Below are 20,612 nucleotides of genomic sequence, written 5' to 3'. Positions count from 1 at the left end.
TGTATTTGCAATCGTTGTATATTGCCTTAAAAAAAGGGGTCATTTCTACCCCATGGCCACCACAATGAGATTCCACATGCAGTCAATTGTAAACAATGGAATGAAATCAGGATTTTCATGATTCTCCGATGTGTCCTTTTGTTTTTCGCCAGGGACCTGTGCTCCAGGGTGGCGTATCCATGGCGGCCAATGCTACAACATCTACACCAATTCCCCGATGACCTGGGGGTTGCCAAGGCAACCTGCGAGGCCCACCGGGCCTTCTTAGCCAATGTCCAAAGGTAGAATCCATCCATGTACTTGTGGGCTTACACAAAAATTCTATGTCTTGGGTTACATATCTGCTGAGAAGGGAAGGGTTGCATGATATGTAGGTGAATCTAAGCATGTACAAATTCCCTGGTGTACGTGCGTGACACACAAGGAACGGTGCGCGCATGTCAACCAGGGAAACGTATGTGTCCCCCTTATGGCACGTCGTTGCTAGGTAAAAGGGCGCCCTCTTTTGGTGCATGGAGCCCATAGAATTGCAGAGTTATAACACGTTGTGACTCAAGTCTATTTGAGTCATTTGAAGGAAGTGAATCAAGTTGAGTCATTTGGTCCAGAACGTTGACTCGAGTCGAGTCCAAGGGCGGATCCAGGGGGCCAAAGGGGGCCATGGCCCCCCCAAAACGAATCCAATTTTTTTTTTTTTTTATGTGACATCGCAATAAAGGCAGGCAATGAGTACACCACCATCTTTTCCTCAAAACACATTGGCTAAAGTGGTCAGAAATTGCCTCAGATCGCACCACAGAGCATCTAGAATCCAAAAAATTTTCGGGGCCCTAGCGGGCCCCGAACCCCACGCCGTAATTTTTTTGGCCCACTTTTGGGGGCACAAAAAAAATTTTTTGGCCCCCCCAAAAATTGTGTTCTGGATCCGCCCTTGGTCGAGTCGCGTCAGTTCGAGTCAGTGATATTTGAACGCTTTCTAATAATATTACTGAATGGATGAAGGAATGCAAAGCAGAAGTAAAACTTCAGTTTTATCTCTTGTTTGGGTTTGGATATCTGGTATAATTTTTACACTGACAATGTCAAAACCAAATTGAAACATATGAAAGTGTTTCTGGTACTATAGAAATATATCTAAATATTGTTTTCATCGCAGGACATACGGGTACATTTAGTCGGAATTCCAACTTACATTTAGCCGGAGGTCTTAAGAAATTGCTCGAGTCAGTTACCCGTTGCAATCAAGTCGAGTCGACTTGAGTCGAATGATTAACTCGAGTCATTACAACTGCAGAATTGATAGTCTGCCCGGATTGTCCTATTGATAGATAATATATTGCTGTTTATGTATTTTGCGAATTCATAATGATATATAATTTTGTAGACATGTCAGTGTTTGTGACATGTCTACAAAGTTATATCATTTTTTGAAAAAGGCATTTTTGTTTTTGCTTTGAATTGCAGTGCTGATGAGAATGCCTTCATTGTGAAACAACTTGCTAGCCTGGATCAGCTGAACATTGACAGGGTGTGGATGGGTGTTTCAGGTAGGAAACACAGGGTGATCAATGGGTTCAAGTGGGTATAAACTGGGTGTGGGTGGGTGCTTCAGCTAGGAAACTCAATGTGGTGCAGGGGCTCAATTGGGTACATGTATTATGTGGAAGTTATTGTGGGTACCATCTGGGTGTGGATGGGTGCTTCAGGAAGAATAACCAATGTGTTACAGGGTTCAATTGGGTATCAGCTGGGATTTTAAGGTAGGCGGTGTGTTCCGATGCTTAATTATTTCGGTGAGGTAGATGTGGATATCCACATGCAAAATTGACAGGTAGATCACGACAATCTTTTAATGTGTCGTTAGTTTAAACTTGTAAACGATGGCCTTTTACTTTCTGAATAAAAATTATCCTAATTAAACGTCACCTAATTAGCAAACCTGAGTGAATTCTTTGCACTTTAAATAAGTGTCCCCATTTCCTTTTTTGTTAAAAGAAATTGTGTTTAATCCAGTCGAAGTAAAATCTTATTTGATTTTTGACAGATTTCAAGACTGATGGAACTTTTGAATGGTCCGATGGCACGTCCATATCTCAGTACAACAACTGGCAACCCAATGGGCCATCAAATAGAGTGGGGTACCCAGACTGTGGCTTCTACGATACCTGTGAGTTCACTGAGACATTCTTGTTGTCTACTTTAATTAACTGTGCTGATTGCAAATTTGATCTGGGTTAAAGGTAGAGTAGATCATTTGTCATTTGTGCATTTGTTTCGTTTGAAGCAACAAAAGTGCTCAAAATCTAAAGACGGGTGTTAAACAACTAATCTGATGAAGTTTTAGCTCTGTGAATGCTGTATATTCCGAGAAAACAGTATTCTAGGATCTTGATTTCAAATTCAAAAGTTGCCAAGTCATTTTTGAATTGCGCCCGTGATCAGCATCTGGAACATGTTCTCATTCAGCCGATTGCAGCTACGCGATGTCAGGCACTGAACTGGCAAAACATAACAACCGGCCATTCACGGATTCGCCCAATTCCAAATATGCGTCTTTTTTTGTTTTCTTAAAGTTAAAGTAATCCAGAAGTAATAATTTCACAGGGAATTAAGTGCCATTACTATCTTTAAACCAAGGAAGCTTTTCAACAATAATTTTGCCAGTTACTTTTTGGATAGCTGTAAATGATATACTCTAAAAGCAGAAACTACTGCTTAGAAAATGTTGTGCTAAGCAAAAAGAAGCAGAGAACTAGTGATAAACAGAATATGTCTTATGTAATGTTGGCTGGTAGCCAGTATTTGCTGAGCTTAGCCACTCCATGAAATTGGTCTGTGGTTATTTGTACAAAATACTTTGCGAGGGAAACACCAATGTTAGTGCACAAGTGGTAACCTGAGGTTGAACCCCAAGTTACCCTGTAAAACCTGTAAACTTACCTCGAGGTAGCGGTAAACCTCAAGTAATCACCGGTTTAATATCTCAACTCATCTTGTCACATTCTTAATCTGTAGATATTTTTAATATGATTTATGACACATTTTCTTCTTTTACCAGCTGACGCCCAGGGTAAATGGAACACGGGCAACTGCTATGAAGTTCTGTCCTTCATCTGTAAAATTAAGGCTGGTGAGTATTATGAAATACAGTTTTTAAGTTATTTTTTTTGTTGGCCAACCAAAAATTTTAGTATTTCAGTGTCTAAAGTGCAGAATATGCGAATTCCTTTCCTTAGAAAACAAGAAAAGGCAACATTAATAAAGCTGGTCCCAGAACCCACAAAATGATCATTCTTGGTTATTCACTGGAAGTCTTTTTATGCATCTGATGTGTACGTGTTCTACATGTACATAACCCCCGAGGACCCACACACAAAGGGAGAACAACAGATCCTTTCAGTCCTCGGGCGTTGGGTCTTTTGTTCAAAACGGTCCTCTGTAGTAGGTTCGTGTACTTAGTCTATGGGAGAGTGTTATATAACAGGGACAAAGGGAAACACAAAGCATTGTCCTTGGGAGTATAGTGCGCACGATGAGCTAAATTGACGACAATTCATTGGCATAACTGGGTTATCCTGTGCAATAGCACTGCCGACTCACAAGCGACAGTCAGCCGGTGAGATCAGCGAGGCACAAAGAGGACCATGGGGTCTTTGCACCAACAAAAGAGGGCGCGTTTGTAGCACTTTTGAGAGCCCTGTGGACAAGACACACATGGTGTGCGTAATGTACAGTACATTACTGGTTTGTGCGCGAAGTACTCGCAACTTCCTGAATGTGCCAAAGCTATTAGCCACAGCATCTTCGCGTGATCATCAGGCATCGTCAGCACGCGAATGCGTTCGAATTTTACTTGTGATGGTCTCCGAGACTAATCCCCTCCCCCAATAACTTTAGATAATTCAAAATATGCAGTGGATTGACCAGGAACTGGTCTAGGTCTCCTCCAACTCTCCTTTTCTGGCCGTTGAAGGGGTACTTGTGCACAAAGCCTATAGGCTGGCACTCTGGACAAGCAAAAAAAGTTACGGGTATTAAACAACGGCGGAGCAGGGGTGGCCGATGGGGGCCATCCCCCCCCCCCAAAAAAAATAACCCTTTTTTTAGTGACGTCGCAAAAAGGCAGCCACTGCATACATTACCCACAAAACTCAACTAAAGTAACACATTTGCCCCCTCCCCCTTGCTTTTCATATTCAATTTGGGGTGGACCCACTTTTTTCGGGGAACCAAAATTGTGTCACCCCTCTGGATCCGGACTTGGTATTTAAGCAACTTGGAAAAGACCTACTCACTGCCCTGCCAATAGGAACACATTTCGTTTGTTTGAAATAAAGCATTTAGAGGACAACTCCGCCTCCACCTGTACCTCTTTCCCCCCCCCCCCAAAAAAAGTGTTATATTTCACGTGGCACACACATTTTCCTGCTGCCACATCCCCCCCCCCCAAAAAAAGTGTGATATTTCACGTGGCACACACATTTTCCTGCTGCCACATTTTATTTAAACCTTTCTTCTTTTCTTTTATTTAAATTTTATCCACTCACAGGTGAAAAAGTCTGGCCTATTGATCCAACCACACGTATGTATCCTGAGTAGAATGTGCAGTGTTTAAAATATAGAAACCTTGTTGGGGATGCCATTTGAAACGTCTGGTTTTAAACCAGTTAGAGGCCTGGTCGCTGATAATACTCATTCCTTTGTCACTTTTTAGCAACAGCTCTCATTGGTTTTGTACACAAATTTCAATCGTGGACTATCAGTCAATTGTGTGTATATTGTTTGTACCCTAACCCTTTTGTTCTAGGTCCACAATTGCCAGTGTTTACATACTCATCATACACTAGCTCATTCATTTATGGTGTAAATCTAGGATTTTTTTTGTTTCTCTTCCCTTTTCCTTTGTTTGTATTTTAATTTTTTCGCAACAGCTCTCATTGGTTTTGAACACGTTTTCTAAGCGAGGTCATCCTCGATTTGGTTCCTGTCCTCGATGTTGCATGTGTGGGTCCTCGATTTACACCATAAACAAATGCACACACAAGAAAAGTTTGTTTTAAGTTTTATCGTCCCTCTGAATTTTAAATTTCACCAACTGACGCTGATGTATGCTGCATAGAATTTGTGTAAAAATTGTCGTTCTGAAGCACACGGTGCCAACAGAATGTTTGAGCTACCTGTTTGCCCTTGCTTGCTTATTGTGAGGCTCCAGTGCTTACCACCAGGGCCCAATATCATACAGCTGCTCAACAGTAAGCAGAAAAGTTGTGCTTACTATAGAAGAAAATCATGCTGCTGCTTAAGCACTATTTCATGCTAACGGTTGCGTGTTGGAGATTTCTATTGTTACGTATGGGGTTAAGCATGCTTTTGCTGTGCTTACTGCTTAACAGTCCTTATGAAATAGATGGAGGCTCGGTAAGCACAAAGTTGGCTGTTAAGCAGCGCTATGAAATTGGGCCCAATGTGAAATAGGTGCTGCAGGTACCTAGCAGGAGTAGGCATGGGCGTCGCGAGGGGGGGGCAAGGGGGGGCACTTGCCCCCCCCCCCCCCCTGGAAAAGCAAAAAAAAAAAAGAAAAGAAAAAGGAAGAAAAAGAAAAGAAAAGAAAAAGAGGCGCGAAGACAAAGTGGTGTAAATTTAATGAGTTGGGGGGGGGGGAAATGTCCCTGCCCCCCCTCTAAAACTGATAAATCGAGAATGTGTTGAGAAATACAAGCATTTTTTGGCAAAAAATTTTTTTGCCCCCCTCTAGAAAAAATCCTGGCGACGCCCATGGGAGTAGGGACTACAAAACACAGGTGCCTAGGGCCTACAGAACAGTTTTGATTGACTTCATAAGAGAACTTGATCACAGTTTTGCAGTCCATGCAAATTGTTTTTATCGCTGCTGATTTTTGCCGTCTTACCCCGAAGCTATCGGAACTTGCGATGACGGTTGGAATCTCTTCAATGGCAACTGCTACTACATTGAGACCAAGACGGACACCTACGACGTGGGCAAGAAGGCCTGCGAGGACAAAGGCTCTAAACTGACGAGCATCTTGGACAGTGACGAACAGTCTTATTTGTCAAGTAGGTCCTCTCTGTTTTGTTTTAATTCCTTCTCCCCTAATTCTGCTTGTGAGACTATTGTTCATAACAGTCATGAGCGTTGCAATAGGGAAGTAGGGAGAGGGTTCAACCCCTCCAACCCCCGTCCAGGGGCGTAACTAGGGTTAAAGTTGTTGTTGTTTTTTAACTAGGGTTAAACTTATTGTTTGTTTTTTTTTCTTTCTTTCTTTTTAAATTTTTTTTTATGGTTGCCTCCCTTTTTAAATTATCCAGCTGTTTTTACTGTTTTTAAAGGGAATGTACAACATTTGCTTTTGCTGTAATTTTCAGAAATAAATGGATTTGGAGGAATAGTATGTTAATGCAGATATTGTAACACTGACTTGTTTCACGTTTTGGGTTCGTATAGATGCTGGAAAACCAAGAAAATCAATCATGTTCTTGTAGTCTGGTTCCCTGACCCCATTTAAGATAAAACAAAGCAATTTATAGACGTTGCAACGGGGAATTATAAGTTCAGAGAATCAGTCTAGCTGGCTTGTACCCCTCCACAGGTGTGTAATCAATTGCAAACAAAATGCAGAATAACTAATATGAAAAACTAGGAGCAGTTTCTGAAGAAAAAAAAAGTTTTCTCCAACGCTGGTCGGCCGACCAGTGTTGGAAATTGATACAAAATACCACTTACTTAAAAATGTCAGCACACCAGGAGCCATGATTGTACAGGATGCTTTTTCATTCCCTAACGGTCCAGGAAAGAATTTTTTGGTAATTTGATCAGTTTGTTATCAGCAAATGTTATATCTTCCCTTTAAGTCTAAGTTGTAATGTTTTTGTTCTTTTCTTGAAATTTTGTGTTTTTAGGTAGGAATTTAGGGTCCTTTTTGTTAACTACCTCTCTCCTCTATAGTTTTAAAATTTGTGAAGCGCTTTGAGACATTTTTTGTAGAGTGCTATAATAAGAGTTATTATTATTATTATAATTATTAAAGTTGTAGGGGGCACCTGGGGTTCACCAATCTTTCAGGGGGGGGGGGGGGGGGGGGGGGGGGGGCACTGAAGGCAACTGGGATATTATTGTTGTGCAATTCAAGATTTTAAATGGGGGGGGGGGCACCTGGGGTGGCACAGATCTCAGTGCTACCCTGTCGATTGACAAATCCAGCGTTTGGTCTTGGGAGGGTTATTGAAATTGAAACTGCAGTTTTTAAAAATTACCAATTTCAAAACATTCCCTCCTTACCAAAAAAACCCAAACATGTAAGGTAGCCTGGAGTGGCAGTAAAACTTTCTGACTCTTAAAATCTTTACAACTCTCAAAATGTACCCCAAAATAAACACACAAAACTATAAATGTAGGACTATACATCAAATTATTTTGTAATTATGTTTACACTTTTCATTTCAGATGAAGGACAACTAAAGACGTGCGAGTTGCATGTTATCAATAACAGTTTTTCAATGATAGTTTATTGTTTTTTTTATGTTGGTTTCCATTTCAGTGCGGACTTACATGCTGCAAGTCTACCTGTGGATTGGACTGAACGACAAAACAACATCAAATGTCTTTGTTTGGGAGGACGGTTCCACGGTACGTTCCATTGGTCTCCAAAACGATCTAAGTCTGCAAATGTTTGTCTCTCTTATTTCGCACATCATTTACCAGTCCTAAAGTCAAACATGGTAGCAGCAGTCACGCGTGCTTAAAGCTTTCGTGATTCCCAGGTTCACTGGTGGCATGGAATTCGTGCAAGATTTGCAGAGAGCACTTCATTTTAGGGGAGTTAGGTTGTCTCGGGGGAATCAGGTCAGCGTAGCAGTACTTTTCTCACAATGAAAAGCAATATGACTTCGCACCTCTTTTTCTTTCTTTTTTTCCCCCTTTTTTTTGGTGGCTTTTCCAGAGGGGACAATTAGCGCCCCCCTTTCCAAGCTGCTACACATAAGATACACTTTAGTAAGCAGTCAGATGATATCTCCATTTCAAGGGTTGACAACAACCCCCTAGCTTCCCCAACAATCTTTGGCAAGAGAAAGGGGTATACTAAAGGAATTGACTTCTACACTGCTTCTACCTGATGTTTTTCTTGTCCACGTTTGCAGTATAACTTCAAATACTGGGCCCCGGGACAACCGGACCATTTTGGTAATGGTGATAATGAAAGGTGCGTGCATTTCCGGTACGGAGAACTTGAGGAAGGGATGTGGAACGATTTGCCGTGCGGGAGCACAATTTGTGGTTACATCTGTAAAAAGATAGCAGGTAATGTTTACCCCCTCCCCTTTCATTGCCCCTCCCTTGGCTGTCATTGCCTCCCCATTACCTCCATGTCCCCCAATCTTCATTGCCCTCCCCCACCCCCACTTTCATTTCTCCCTTGCCTCTATTGCTCCTCTCATAACCCTTGTTGCACCTCCCCAACATTTATTGCCCCTACCATTACATTCATGCTCCCTCCCCTTACCTTTAGCCCCTCCCTTTATCTTAATCATTCTCTTACCTTACCTCCTCCCCCTTGACTTTAGCTCCTCCTCAATACCTTCATTGACCTTCCATGGTTTCCCTCTTGCCTCTGGATCCATTGCCCCTCACATTACCTACTTTTCACCTCCCCTACATTCACTGCCCCTCCTTTTTACCTTCATTGCCCCTCCCCTTATTTGCATTGCCCTGTTCCTTATCTTCATTGCCCCACCCCTTCTCTTCATTTCCCTCCCCTTTTCTTCATTACCATTCCCGTTATATTCATTTCCCCTCAGCTTTTCATCATTGCTCCTCCCCTGTTCTTCATTGACACTCTCCTTTATTGTCCCCACCCCTTTCCTTCTTTACCCCTCCCCTTACCATCATTTCCTCCCTCTTAACCTCTCTGCCCCCTCCCTCACAATTTTATTTTACCAATGTAACCCCTCACATTTTATTTATCCACCCTTCTACATTCATATCGTAGTTGCCTTTGCCCTATCGTATATGCCTTTTCCTTTGAATGTGTCAACTCTTATACCAGTTATTCTGTCTACTTGATAACAAACACTTTTGAGGTTTGACCAACCCCTATTGTCACCCCGGTACGCAACTGAATAAATCTTGATCATAATGTTTTCTGTTGGCACAGGTACTGGGCCGCCAGTGACACCTAAGCCACCACCCACACGTAAGTCCCTAAAGTGTTCCCGTTCAAAGAGTATTCATTGCAAATTGCAAATGGCATCACTGATCTTAATAACTGACATTTTTTAACAAGTTGGTTTTGCAACTTCAACAACAGCCTAACAGGGCACATCAAAATGTTCAGTTCATGACTTTAAGGAAGACAAAAGTAGCAATAGATGGGTCTTTCATTGCTTGCTTTCAGTCAGCACAAAACTAAAGTTGCAAAAATAGGGAACGGAAGGGTCAAGAGATCTTACGCCTCACTGTTCTGTCATAAGTCAATAACGCATCAGCCTGAACTGATGTATATAGCACTTCCATTGACACTTCAAATTCCGGCCATAATTGTTTGGTGTTTAATATGGCTATGCAAAATATAAGGCAGCATTTATATTTATATTTACTGCAAGAACTTAAAATTCCATTTTAGAATCACTTGTGTCACTAAAAAACCTACAAAAAAAATGTCACTTGTGTCCCAAGATGCACTTCAGCAAAGCAGAATCACAAGTCTGGTCATAAGTAAATCACCAGTCAGCTCTGAAGTCCGGACACAAGTAACAAAGGATGAGTGATAACAAATGAATGCCTTTGTCACAGTTGATGTAAATGGACTTGTGATGACTTGTGATGGCTTATGATGACTTGTGATGACTTGTGATGACTTGTGATAGTTTGTGATAGCTTGTGATGACTTGTAATGACTTATGATAGCTTGTGATAGCTTGTGATGACTTGTGATGACTTGTGATAGCTTGTGATTGCTTGTGATGCCTTGGGATATCTTGTGATAGTGTTTGATGACTTGTGATGACTTGTGATGACTTGTGATAGCTTGTGATAGCTTGTGATGACTTGTGATGACTTGTGATAGCTTGTGATAGGTTGTGATAGCTTGTGATGACTTGTGATGACTTGTGATAGCTTGTGATAGCATGTGAGGACTTGTGATGACTTGTGATAGCTTGTGATAGCGTGTGAGGACTTGTGATAACTAGTGATAGCTTGTAATAGTGTGTGAGGACTTGTGATAGCTTGTGATAGTGTCTGAGGACTTGCGATAACTTGTGATAGCTTGTGATAGCATGTGAGGACTTTTGATGACTTGTGATAGCTTGTGAGGACTTGTGACGACTTATGTCAACTGGACTACAACACTGTCATGATACATACCAGCCATTGTGGTTTCTTTCTGCTCACTCGCATTGACGTTTCTTTATTCGTTTTCGCAGCCGTATTTAACGACCGTTGCGGCACGGGTTGGGAGTACGACCCGACCTCCAAGCAGTGCTACCTGTTCAAACCCGGTGACCTCAAAACTTGGCAGGATGCCAGGAAACTGTGCCAGACGGGAGGCGGCGATCTCGTCAGTATAACTACACTGTCAGAGCAGACGTACCTCAATGGTCAGTGGTTTGATTCAACCCCAACTCCCTATAGCATGTTATAAAAATAAACTATATGAAAATATTAAAATATAGAGGATTCTGGATTGTTAGGGTTAAAGATTTACCTTCCTTGCTCTACCAAATAAAAACATTTTCTTAAAAAAAAAAATGCCACTACCCCTTGTGCATTTTGGGTGTCTGCGATTTAGTGATAGCATTTTCCAATAGAGTACTGAAGTGCGCTGCACATTCTGTTACTTGCGCGCCGGTTCATACTCGAACGCGAATTTGTGTCGCCGTGGCAAGTATTCGCGCTGCGAATTCGTAAAAGTTGAACATATTTCAACTCGGGCGAATTTCGCAGCGAATGCTTCATGACGTCAAATTCGCTTCGCATTCGCATTCGCGTGAAGTATGAACCGGGCTTAAGTCTGTATCAGCACGCAAACCGGGGTGAACCAGAACAGTGGCAGCTGACTTCTCACTTTGGTACCCTATAGGCTGAGCCATTAGGCCCCACCCATTGCAAAAAAGGGCAACACCACCACACTGCATGTTCCTGCTGTGTGCATCATGTACATGTTGTGAGCATGACAGATTTTTGTGCTTGCATGTTGGACATCACTCATGCAGTGGCGTAGCTAACAGGGGGCTTACTCATGAAAAAAGGGCAGTCACAAAATATTTTTTTTGGGGGGGGTAAATACCTGCCTTACTGAGATATTCCCCCCCTCAACGTCCCAATTTTGTGGGTGCCCTTGTTTTCACGAGTGCCCTTTTTTCTGCATTTTTTCACAAGGGCACTCATGGAGAAGGGGCTTGTGAAAAAAGGGCGCTCGTAAAAATAAGGTCACTCGTGAACAAAAGTCGCTCATGAGAAGAAGATCCCTCGTGAGCAAAGGGTACTCGGAAAAAGGTCACTTGTGAAAAAGAAAGGGCACGAGTGACTTTTTTTCAACGTGGCAGAAATGTTGGCAATTGTGGCATCACCTATTGTCCAATAGAGCCCATGATTGTCTGCTTTGAACAGCGCCCCCCTGAGAAGATGGTGTTCAGCCACCCCCTCCCCCCCCCCCCCCCCCCCCCCCCGCCCCACACCCTCCTTTGATTTTCTTTGATTTTACTGAGGCCGGGTGACCGCGGTGAAAAACAGTCTACCTGTCAGCACGGACAAGGCTAGTGCCCTTTTTCATGTCTATGCCCCCAATCAAATTGATCTTGCTATGCCACTGCCACGGATTAGTCAACATACCATGGGGCGAGTTTTAAATAGATCAGTCAATTATGGTGAGTGTTGTTAAACAAAAGTACTGTCGTTTGGTAATTTTAAAAAAATATAAATTAAAAAATTCTTGCAGATTGTATACTTGTTCCCGCCTAACTTTTACAGTTGGTGGTTTTGTTTTAAAACAGCACGCTTGGCTCTGAACACGGAGACGGTTGTTTGGCTCGGTGCCAATGACCTGTCGTCAGAAGGCGGCTGGGAATGGAGCAATGGGTCACCCTTCAAGTTTCTCAATTGGGCGAGTGGTACGAACTCATCAATCATCCATTTATCCTTCGAAGTTTGCTCGTACTAGTGCCGAATGGAAGAGCACTGGTACGAGCTGTCAGTGTTGTTATCGAGTCCATTACAAGTGATTTTTCGAACACATTTCTGTTAGTGTTTTGTAGTTTATAGTTCCATTTGTAATTATTGTTAGAACAAACATTTTGTTCTGTTTATTAGAAGTTGAAGTTAGAAGAACATCACCTTAGAATGAAAAAACAGAGTTTCACCATTTTTGGAACAAAGCGTAAGTTGTACCTGGGGAAAAAATTTGATACAATTTTGGAATTGAGTTTTCCGGAGGATGACTAATTTGTCTAGTAATTGCATGAAAATTAGATTCATGTTTTACAGCAGACTAGACATATTTTCAAACTTTTTGTGTCTTTATTTGTCAGGTGAGCCCAATAATTGGGGGACCGGAGGAGAACACTGCACTGAATTGAAAATAAGTAACGGACTGTGGAATGATATCTCCTGCTCCAATACCATGGGATACGTGTGTAAAAAAGATGGTAGGTTTTAACGAGGTCCGCTTGATAGTCTTAATGTTCAGTAGTCCGAAGGTTCATTGATGCGAAGGTTCGATATTCCAAACACACAATTTTTCCAATGACCGTGCTCATTAGTCCGAAAATTAAGTAAGACTTTTTAATCTTAGCATTTGATGTGATAGTCCGAAGGTTCGAACACGAAGGTTCATTAGTCCGAAAAATGAGATCAGGTTAGTTAATCCTTGCATTTGTAGCAATAGTCCGAAGGTTCCTTAGTCCGAAGGTTCGATAATCCAAAGGTTCATTTGTCCAAAGGCTCAACAGTCTGAATTTAGAATAACGTTAATTAGTCCGAACGTTCATTAATCTGAAAGCACACTACGTTGAAATTTCTGAATTGACAATAACGTTCAGTGCTATAGATTCGGACTGTTGATTGAACCTTGGAACATTTTCAACACTACACAATGCCTGCTTGATTGGGGCTCTCTCCAAAAATGCATCAAGTGACGCATTTTTGGAAATATCAGTTAGTAGTTGGTTCGTAATTCTGGGAATCGGTAAATGGGTGCGCGCAAACATTCACACACGTGTGTGATATGCTATTATTAGTCATTTCAGTGCGTGACATCGCAAAGCTGCAATCAGTTGAATGAGAACGTGTCCCTGTCACTCCTGGATACTGATTTTGGGCGCAATTCAAAACATGACTCGACAACTTCTGAATTAAAATTGAGATCGTAGAATATTGTTTTCTCAAAATATAAATCATTCAATGAGCTGAAATGTCATCAGAGTAGTTGATAAGCACCCTTCTTTAGATTTTGAGCACTTTTGTTGTTTCAAACGGAAAAAATATGCACCAATGATAAATGATCTACCTTACCTTAATGTGGATTCCATTACGAGCCCTTTCGACTCAAAAGTATCCTATATTGAATTTCACCCGCTCATGTGCAAAACCTAAATCGACACTCGAGACATGAATCTCAGTCAGCCGATTTGTATAAGTGACATCAAGGTCCTAGTACATGGGAATTAATTATCATCAAATTATACCAAACAAAGTGCCCAAGGACTTCCTACTCTAAAGCACCTTCAATTGTTAATTGTTTCCTTCCTAATATGATACCATTTGAGGTGGAATAATTTCGCAGATTAGTTGGTACCTGTGCTTTCTTCACTTTGATCGAGGTTTTTTTTCTGCTTTTTTTCCCTTAGTAAATCAGTAGCTTCGTTTCCATGTCATCACCGATTCCTATGTCCCTTTTTAATTTGTTTGTGGTTTATTTTCTTCTGTGTGTTATAGGTTACATCGTTTCCCACTTCTCGACGTACCCCAACAGGTATCTGCAAGTCACACCCGCAGTGGTGGTTCCTGACATTTTTCCCGACTTGTGCGCTTACTCTTGCGTCTACTCTGACAACTCTTTTTATAAATGCGTGGCGTTCAACTACGATCGTGCCCTGAAGGAGTGCTCATTATTGGACACTACCAAAGACTCTGCCGGGGGTCTTAAGACAGATGCAGACAAGGACTATTACCAACTGAGTAAGTGTTAACAATTGTCATTAAAACAACCCTGAAAAACTTCAACAAAAAAATCCCCCCCCCCCCCTAACCTAGGGCGGATCCAGAACACAATTCGGGGGGGGGGGGCCAAAAAAATTTTGGTCCCCCCAAAAAGTGGGTCAAAAAAATTACGGCGTGGGGTTCAGGGCCCGCTTAAGGGCCCCGAAATTTTTTTGGATTCTAGATGCTCTGTGGTGCGATCTGAGGCAATTTCTGACCACTTTAACCAATTTTTTTTTAGGAAAAGATGGTGGTGTACTCATTGCCTGCCTTTATTGCGATGTCGTGGGTTTTTTTTTGGGGGGGGGGCCATGGCCCCCTTTGGCCCCCCCCCCCTGGATCCGCCCTTGCCCCTAACAAAATTTATCAATAGTTACACCACTGGATTAACTAAGTGAGTAGTTGACACTGTCAGAACTTAAGCTCGATCTAAAGAAGGCAGCTGCGTTGTATATGTTTCATCCCTGAATCGAGCTAAACCAGTGGCGTAAATCTGTGCCGGCGAGTGGGGGGATGGGGGATGATCAAATTCCAAACATTGCCTGGCCGTGGAAATTCGAAAAGCCGGGGGCGGGGGAGGGCCGGGGCTGGACAATACATTACACTAGGGGGCGCTCTTCAGGATATAGGTGTATATCAATATGTATACTCGCGCTGACATCAAAACGGTGCATTTTCCAAGCTTTTGTACTTTGTTTCTCCACTTTTCAGTGCTATTGAATACATTTTGGTTGTTGGGATGTTAGAAAAATACCGCTTTTTTTTCTCGTCACGAAAAAGTTTTTTGGGGGATGATTCAATAGTCCATCCCCCCTTGTCAAAAAGTGGGGGGGGGGGGGGAGAGATATAAACCCCCCCCCCTTGGATTCCCTGAGCTAAAATTGTATATGAAGTTGGTTGATGCACGGTGTGGACTCACTTTTAAATAGAAGTGTGTTTCTGAGCTATAGGTATATCAGTCAGTCTCTTCAAGCAAACTTAAATCCTCGATCCTGATTAGTCAATCCATAGTCACAACAGTGTGCTGATATCTCACGTACCACAGTCCAGATACCGCCCTGCATGCAGCATGCAGCAGAGTATACTAGACAGTTTTCAACAATCAAAATGGCAGCTTCGAGCAGCGCGAAATTTGATTGGTATTGCACTTATCTTCAACTCTTGCAACATTGTCATATTTATATAGCTTGTGCAATAGGCCTATATTCTTGTATCCCCCTTAAAGCCATCCAGTATTATGTAATCATACTCCGACTTGAATTGAAGGACATGGGAAACAAATCATTGTGTATATGCCACAGCCACAGAGGAGTGTTTTATTCCGGATACCAGTGATAGGGCAAGCCGGTTAATTGAATTGTCAATTGTTATTGTCATGTAATAATAATGGGCAACACCAGGCCCGACCAGAAATGGGCAACACCAAAGGCCCAAAGCCACAGCGGCATACATTATAACAACGAACATTTTACAGACATTACAAAATGGAGTTCACATGTGAGAACGGACATAATGTTATCAAACACATAACACAGTTATGGGCAACACCAGGCCCAACCAGAAGTGGGCAACACCAGAGGCCCAAAGCCACAGAGGCATACACGATATACTTGACATTAAATGAAATACATGTATGAAAATGAGATATATGGTAATTAATGAAAAAATTAAACTTGAATAATAAAAATTAGCTTCCCACCGATGTTACATTCAGTCAGGAAAACGTAGCCTCGGGACATTTGAGAGTGTTACGGCAAGTTATGCTGATATATCAGGAAAGAAGGCTGAAAATACTGGCCTCTGCTGCAAACTCTCTGCACAGAATAGTGAGGATTCATTTATAATGCCAAACCAAAAATCATCATTCAATTGCCCAAAGCTTGTCAGTGTGAAGAACTAACGGGCAAGTCAGTTCTAGCAACTTCTGTCCTCCAGCTGTGGTCACTAAGCAGTTTAGGCCAACATTCCCATCATGCATTGTTCCACTGTTCTCATCACAGGAAGTGACGCACCGCCCCCTGACGTCCCGGCAACAGTGGATCCCACCTACCGATGTCAAGACCAGTGGCAAGCTTACGGAGACTACTGCTACCAGGCCCAGTCGGACGAGGTGGTTTGGGATGATGCCCGGAAGAACTGCCGTCTGAAAGGGGCCGATCTGGCGTCAATATGGGACGCAAATGAGAACTCGTTCGTAACGAGTGTCGTCTCACAGGGCGGTGAGTGTGGGGGTATGGTTCTGGGACAAGTTGAATTAAACCTTCCCCCCCCCAAAAAAAATGAAGTTTGATATCTTTTTTCCAATATAAACCGGGAACCTAGGTTGAACAATTCTTTGTGTCAATCTTGTCAATTCTTCAGGGTTGTGGTAGAGTCATGGAAAAACTAATCACAATTTATCCAGTCTGCACGTTGTCATTCTTGGTCCTCCCATACTTCTGACCGGGCTTGTGATGTGACTTTTGATTGATAATTGTGATAATAAATCCGAGCTTGTACTAGGGATGAAACAGATCTTTGAAACAAAGATCATGTATGGTTTAAATACATTCAATGGCGTAGCGGGGTCATTTTGATCGGAGAGGTAGACGTGAAGGGGTTCTTGCCTCATACGTGCTGAAAGGTAGACTAGGTTTTTTTCGCAGGACACCCGGCTTCCATAAAATCCAAAAGTAGTAGTTGCGCTTTTTATGACGTTAAGAAGAAAATGGGTGCTAGTGAAAAAAGGACACTCGTGAAATATAAGGCACTTAATTGTTACAAAATATTTGGAGAGGGGAGTACCCCCCTTAACCCAGAGGCCCCCCCCCCTCCCCCTGCTGGCTATGCCACTGACATTTATTTAACGTTAAAAAGTATCAATATTGATCAATCAGAATTTCATGTATGTAGAGACATGCATGACCAAAAATAAACAATTGTGTGTTCCGTGTGTTGTTTTCAATATATTGAAAATAATCATTGAAATAATGAAGACATTTGCGTGTTTGCATCAATTTCCCGCAGCCAACAGTTAAGTACACATAGATTTTGCAAAATGACAAGACAAACACAAAAGAATGGTTCTATATGTATTTGGTTCTTTATTTCATATTTTATCTGTATCGCAATGTGCACCGTATCATAATGTGTGTAACGCAACAACCATCCTATCATGGGCTAGGCATATATCATTTCATCCCTATCGTATTATTGCATTATCGTAGTGGACGATTCCGTCCACTTCTACATTGGGCTGAATGACAACAAAGTGTCCATGACCTACGAGTGGAGCGACGATAGCGAGGTGACCTACACCCACTGGGGGGCAGGCGAACCCAACAACTATCAGGGCAACCCTGAGGACTGCGGGGAAATGAGGACCAGTGTAAGTTTATTGGTAAACTCTTTATTTTTCTGGAAAAAAAATTGACGTCCAGTGTTGAAGTCAAATCCATCAACAATTCGTACAAGTCTTCACAAGACCCAACAAGTCCCTACAAGTCCTCACAAGTCCCAACATGTAAGTCCTCACAAGTCCTCACAAGTCCCCACAAATCCTCACTAAGTCCATTACAAGTCCCCACAAGTCCTCACAAGTCCATCCCAACTTCTCACAAGTCCCAAGTCCTCGCAAGTCCTCACAAGTCCTCACAAGTCCACCCAAAGTCCTCACAAGTCCCCACAAGTCATCACACGTCCCCCACAAGTCCTCACAAGTCCTCACAAGTTATCACAAGTCATCACAATTAAGTCATCACATGCAAGTCCCCAAAAGTCCCCACAATTCCACCACAAGTCTCCACATGTCCCCCAAGTCCACACAAGTCCACACAAGTCCTCACAAGTCCATCACAAATCCTCCAGTTTCAAGTTATGTCACAAGCTATTCCAATGAACTGGGAATTTACTTATTCATTATGCAATTTTATTGTTTGCGTCTTTTGACAATTCCAACAGAATATTTGACGCATGGGGACCTTTTGCCGGAGTGTTCCTAAATGGACCTTGTACTGATGAGACACCAATATGTGAAAATGTTTCTCTTTGCAGAATGGATGAAGACAACCAATAAAATAATTTGTTGGGGCCGGAAATCAATTCTATTTTTTTCCTTGAGGGACAGGGAATCAGCTGGCCCTCACTGACGTCCCTTTCTGAATATTTCTTGTTTTAGGGTTTTTGGAATGACGCAGACTGTACTGCCCTCCATCGTTACGTCTGCAAAATGAAGAAACAAGATCTGGGGCCCACCCAGTTTCCCATTACCCCCAGTGGTTGTGATCAGGTAGGAGCAACAGTGCCAACTGGTGACTTTCTAACTATTGACCGCCATCATCTAACTATTTTCTAACTATTGACCGCCATCTTTCTAATTATTGACCGCCATCATGGCTTTCTAACTATTGACCGCCATCATCTAACTATTTTCTAACTATTGACCGCCATCTTTCTAATTATTGACCGCCATCTTTCTAATTATTGACCGCCATCATGGCTTTCTAACTAATTGACCGCCATCATCTTTCAGTCAAATTTGAACTTTTTGTCATGTCTTGTGGGCCTGTCCTTCTCTAAATTTTGAAATTGTAATTAATCACCATTTTGTACAATGGAATAGGCCCATAATCTTTCAGTCTTTCTAGATTTTCATAAATTTGCAGCAGTATCTTTTTGTACATGTAACACCCACATTATGACTTGGGCATATATATGCTAAAAGGTAATATACAACATTTGCAAACATCGAAACCAAAACTACCAAATTATTATGAAATACCTTATTTGAATGTAAGTGAATAAAAGTCCCAAGCATCCTGTGCAATCGTGGCACCTGGTGTGCTGTCATTTTCAAGAAAAGTGGAATTTTTTGTCGGCCAACTATGGAAAAAACTGACTCTTTGCAAATATTGTTAGTCCACATTTTCTTTGCAATCGGTAATACACGTCCATGAATGGGTGCATTTACTCCATTTCGTCTGAAGTCAGGTCGAAAATCAGACTTGAAGAACAGCATTTTTTCTTTAGTTTTTCCAGCATCTATGAGCATTTTTTCTTTAGTTTTTCCAGCATCTATGAACACAAACCTTTAAACAGGTAAGTGTAACATAAAATACTACCTCAAAAATCTGTCCATTTTTTTAAATTTCAGTAAAAGCAATTGTTGTATATTACCTTTAAATATGATTATTTGTTCATTTTTGTTTGTTGTTGATTGATATTCAATGATAAAAAGGGTTGGATTCCATATGGAGAGTCCTGCTACAAGTTTGAAGATCAGACTGCAGCAACGCGGGACGCAGCATTGGCAATGTGCCAAACGTACGGCGGAGGCTTGGTTGTCATCACTGACAAGTACGCTTTGATATAATCCTAGACTTGACACCAGTCACAAGTCAGTCACAATTTAGGTCACGATTATATAGTCAAATTACAATTAAGTAACAAGTAGCAAGATGAGCATTGGTAACAATTTACATGGATAACTGGTCACTTGATGTCTGGTGATCGGACTTGTGAAACGTTGTGATTGACGTGTGATTGGCTTGTGATTGGCTTGTGATTGACTAGTGATGAGTTGTGATTGGCTTGTGATTGATTTGTGACTGACTTATGATGCCTGATGTCAACACGGACTGCTTGATTTAATAGCAGAACCCCCCCCCCCCCAAACGAAAGGGTGAAACTTGGAGTTGTGGCTATGACTGTACTGGCTAGGTTTACAGATTTTAAACAACTTAATTGCCAGACCATTTGGGATACTTATGTAAACATTTCTGATCAAATTTGAGGACCATATTTTGAAGGCAAGTTTGTGGGCATATGCCCCCCCCCCCCCCCCGATTCAGCCACTGCATAATGTTATGACAGTAGTAAAATGGGGCCGCAAACAATAGACTATATATATGTGACTCAACAATTCAAAATATATGCGGGGAGAGGGCATGCCCCCCGGACACGTCCCCATTGAAAAATCCCTGTCTAGCTTTCAGCACAGATGTACAGAAATTGTGCGCCCCCATTGTAACATCCAGCCCTCCCCCCCCCCACCCCGGCCCCATGGTGAAAACGCTGGCTATACTGCTAGTCCAAGTGGTGCTTATATGCATTCACACACATTGTGGTCATGAGCAAAACGAATTACCTAACTTTATATAAAGCAAAAAATCAGTCAATTCATCTTTGCTGTATACCACTGATCTGAATCCACTACATTCTCTGTTGTCCTAGGTATGAGCAGTCCGTGATAACATCGCAGATGGGCAAACAGCTCTTTTACAAGCACTCCTGGATTGGGTTGCACGATCGCAACATCAAGGGCTTCTACGAGTGGGAAAGTGGAGAAACGTTCACTTACGACAACTGGGGACAACAACAACCCGGTAAGTATTTATATGGCCAAAAGTGGCAAATGTACATG

General features: G+C 42.0%; 1 protein-coding gene across 1 annotated transcript in view; it reads left to right on the top strand.

Moving 5' to 3' along the window:
* The window catches only part of LOC119744846 (macrophage mannose receptor 1-like), a 45,565-nt gene that overhangs the window by 750 nt on the left and 24,203 nt on the right, over positions 1-20,612 (top strand). Inside the window, exons 2-19 of the mRNA XM_038221019.1 lie at positions 153-281; positions 1,465-1,547; positions 2,045-2,167; positions 3,059-3,130; positions 4,550-4,582; positions 5,917-6,075; positions 7,557-7,645; positions 8,158-8,317; positions 9,171-9,209; positions 10,441-10,614; positions 12,010-12,126; positions 12,544-12,660; positions 13,949-14,191; positions 16,213-16,431; positions 17,419-17,579; positions 18,369-18,479; positions 19,428-19,546; positions 20,423-20,574. Of these exons, the coding sequence (XP_038076947.1) occupies positions 190-281; positions 1,465-1,547; positions 2,045-2,167; positions 3,059-3,130; positions 4,550-4,582; positions 5,917-6,075; positions 7,557-7,645; positions 8,158-8,317; positions 9,171-9,209; positions 10,441-10,614; positions 12,010-12,126; positions 12,544-12,660; positions 13,949-14,191; positions 16,213-16,431; positions 17,419-17,579; positions 18,369-18,479; positions 19,428-19,546; positions 20,423-20,574 (2,263 nt within the window). The 5' untranslated portion in view covers positions 153-189. The remainder of the gene's footprint in view (positions 1-152; positions 282-1,464; positions 1,548-2,044; positions 2,168-3,058; positions 3,131-4,549; positions 4,583-5,916; positions 6,076-7,556; positions 7,646-8,157; positions 8,318-9,170; positions 9,210-10,440; positions 10,615-12,009; positions 12,127-12,543; positions 12,661-13,948; positions 14,192-16,212; positions 16,432-17,418; positions 17,580-18,368; positions 18,480-19,427; positions 19,547-20,422; positions 20,575-20,612) is intronic.

This window comes from Patiria miniata, unplaced genomic scaffold, assembly GCF_015706575.1.
Source record: "Patiria miniata isolate m_02_andy unplaced genomic scaffold, ASM1570657v1 HiC_scaffold_7, whole genome shotgun sequence".
Taxonomy (NCBI): Eukaryota; Metazoa; Echinodermata; class Asteroidea; order Valvatida; family Asterinidae; genus Patiria; species Patiria miniata.
Note: the sequence above shows the minus strand (reverse complement) of the source record. Positions and strands in the feature narration are given on the sequence as shown.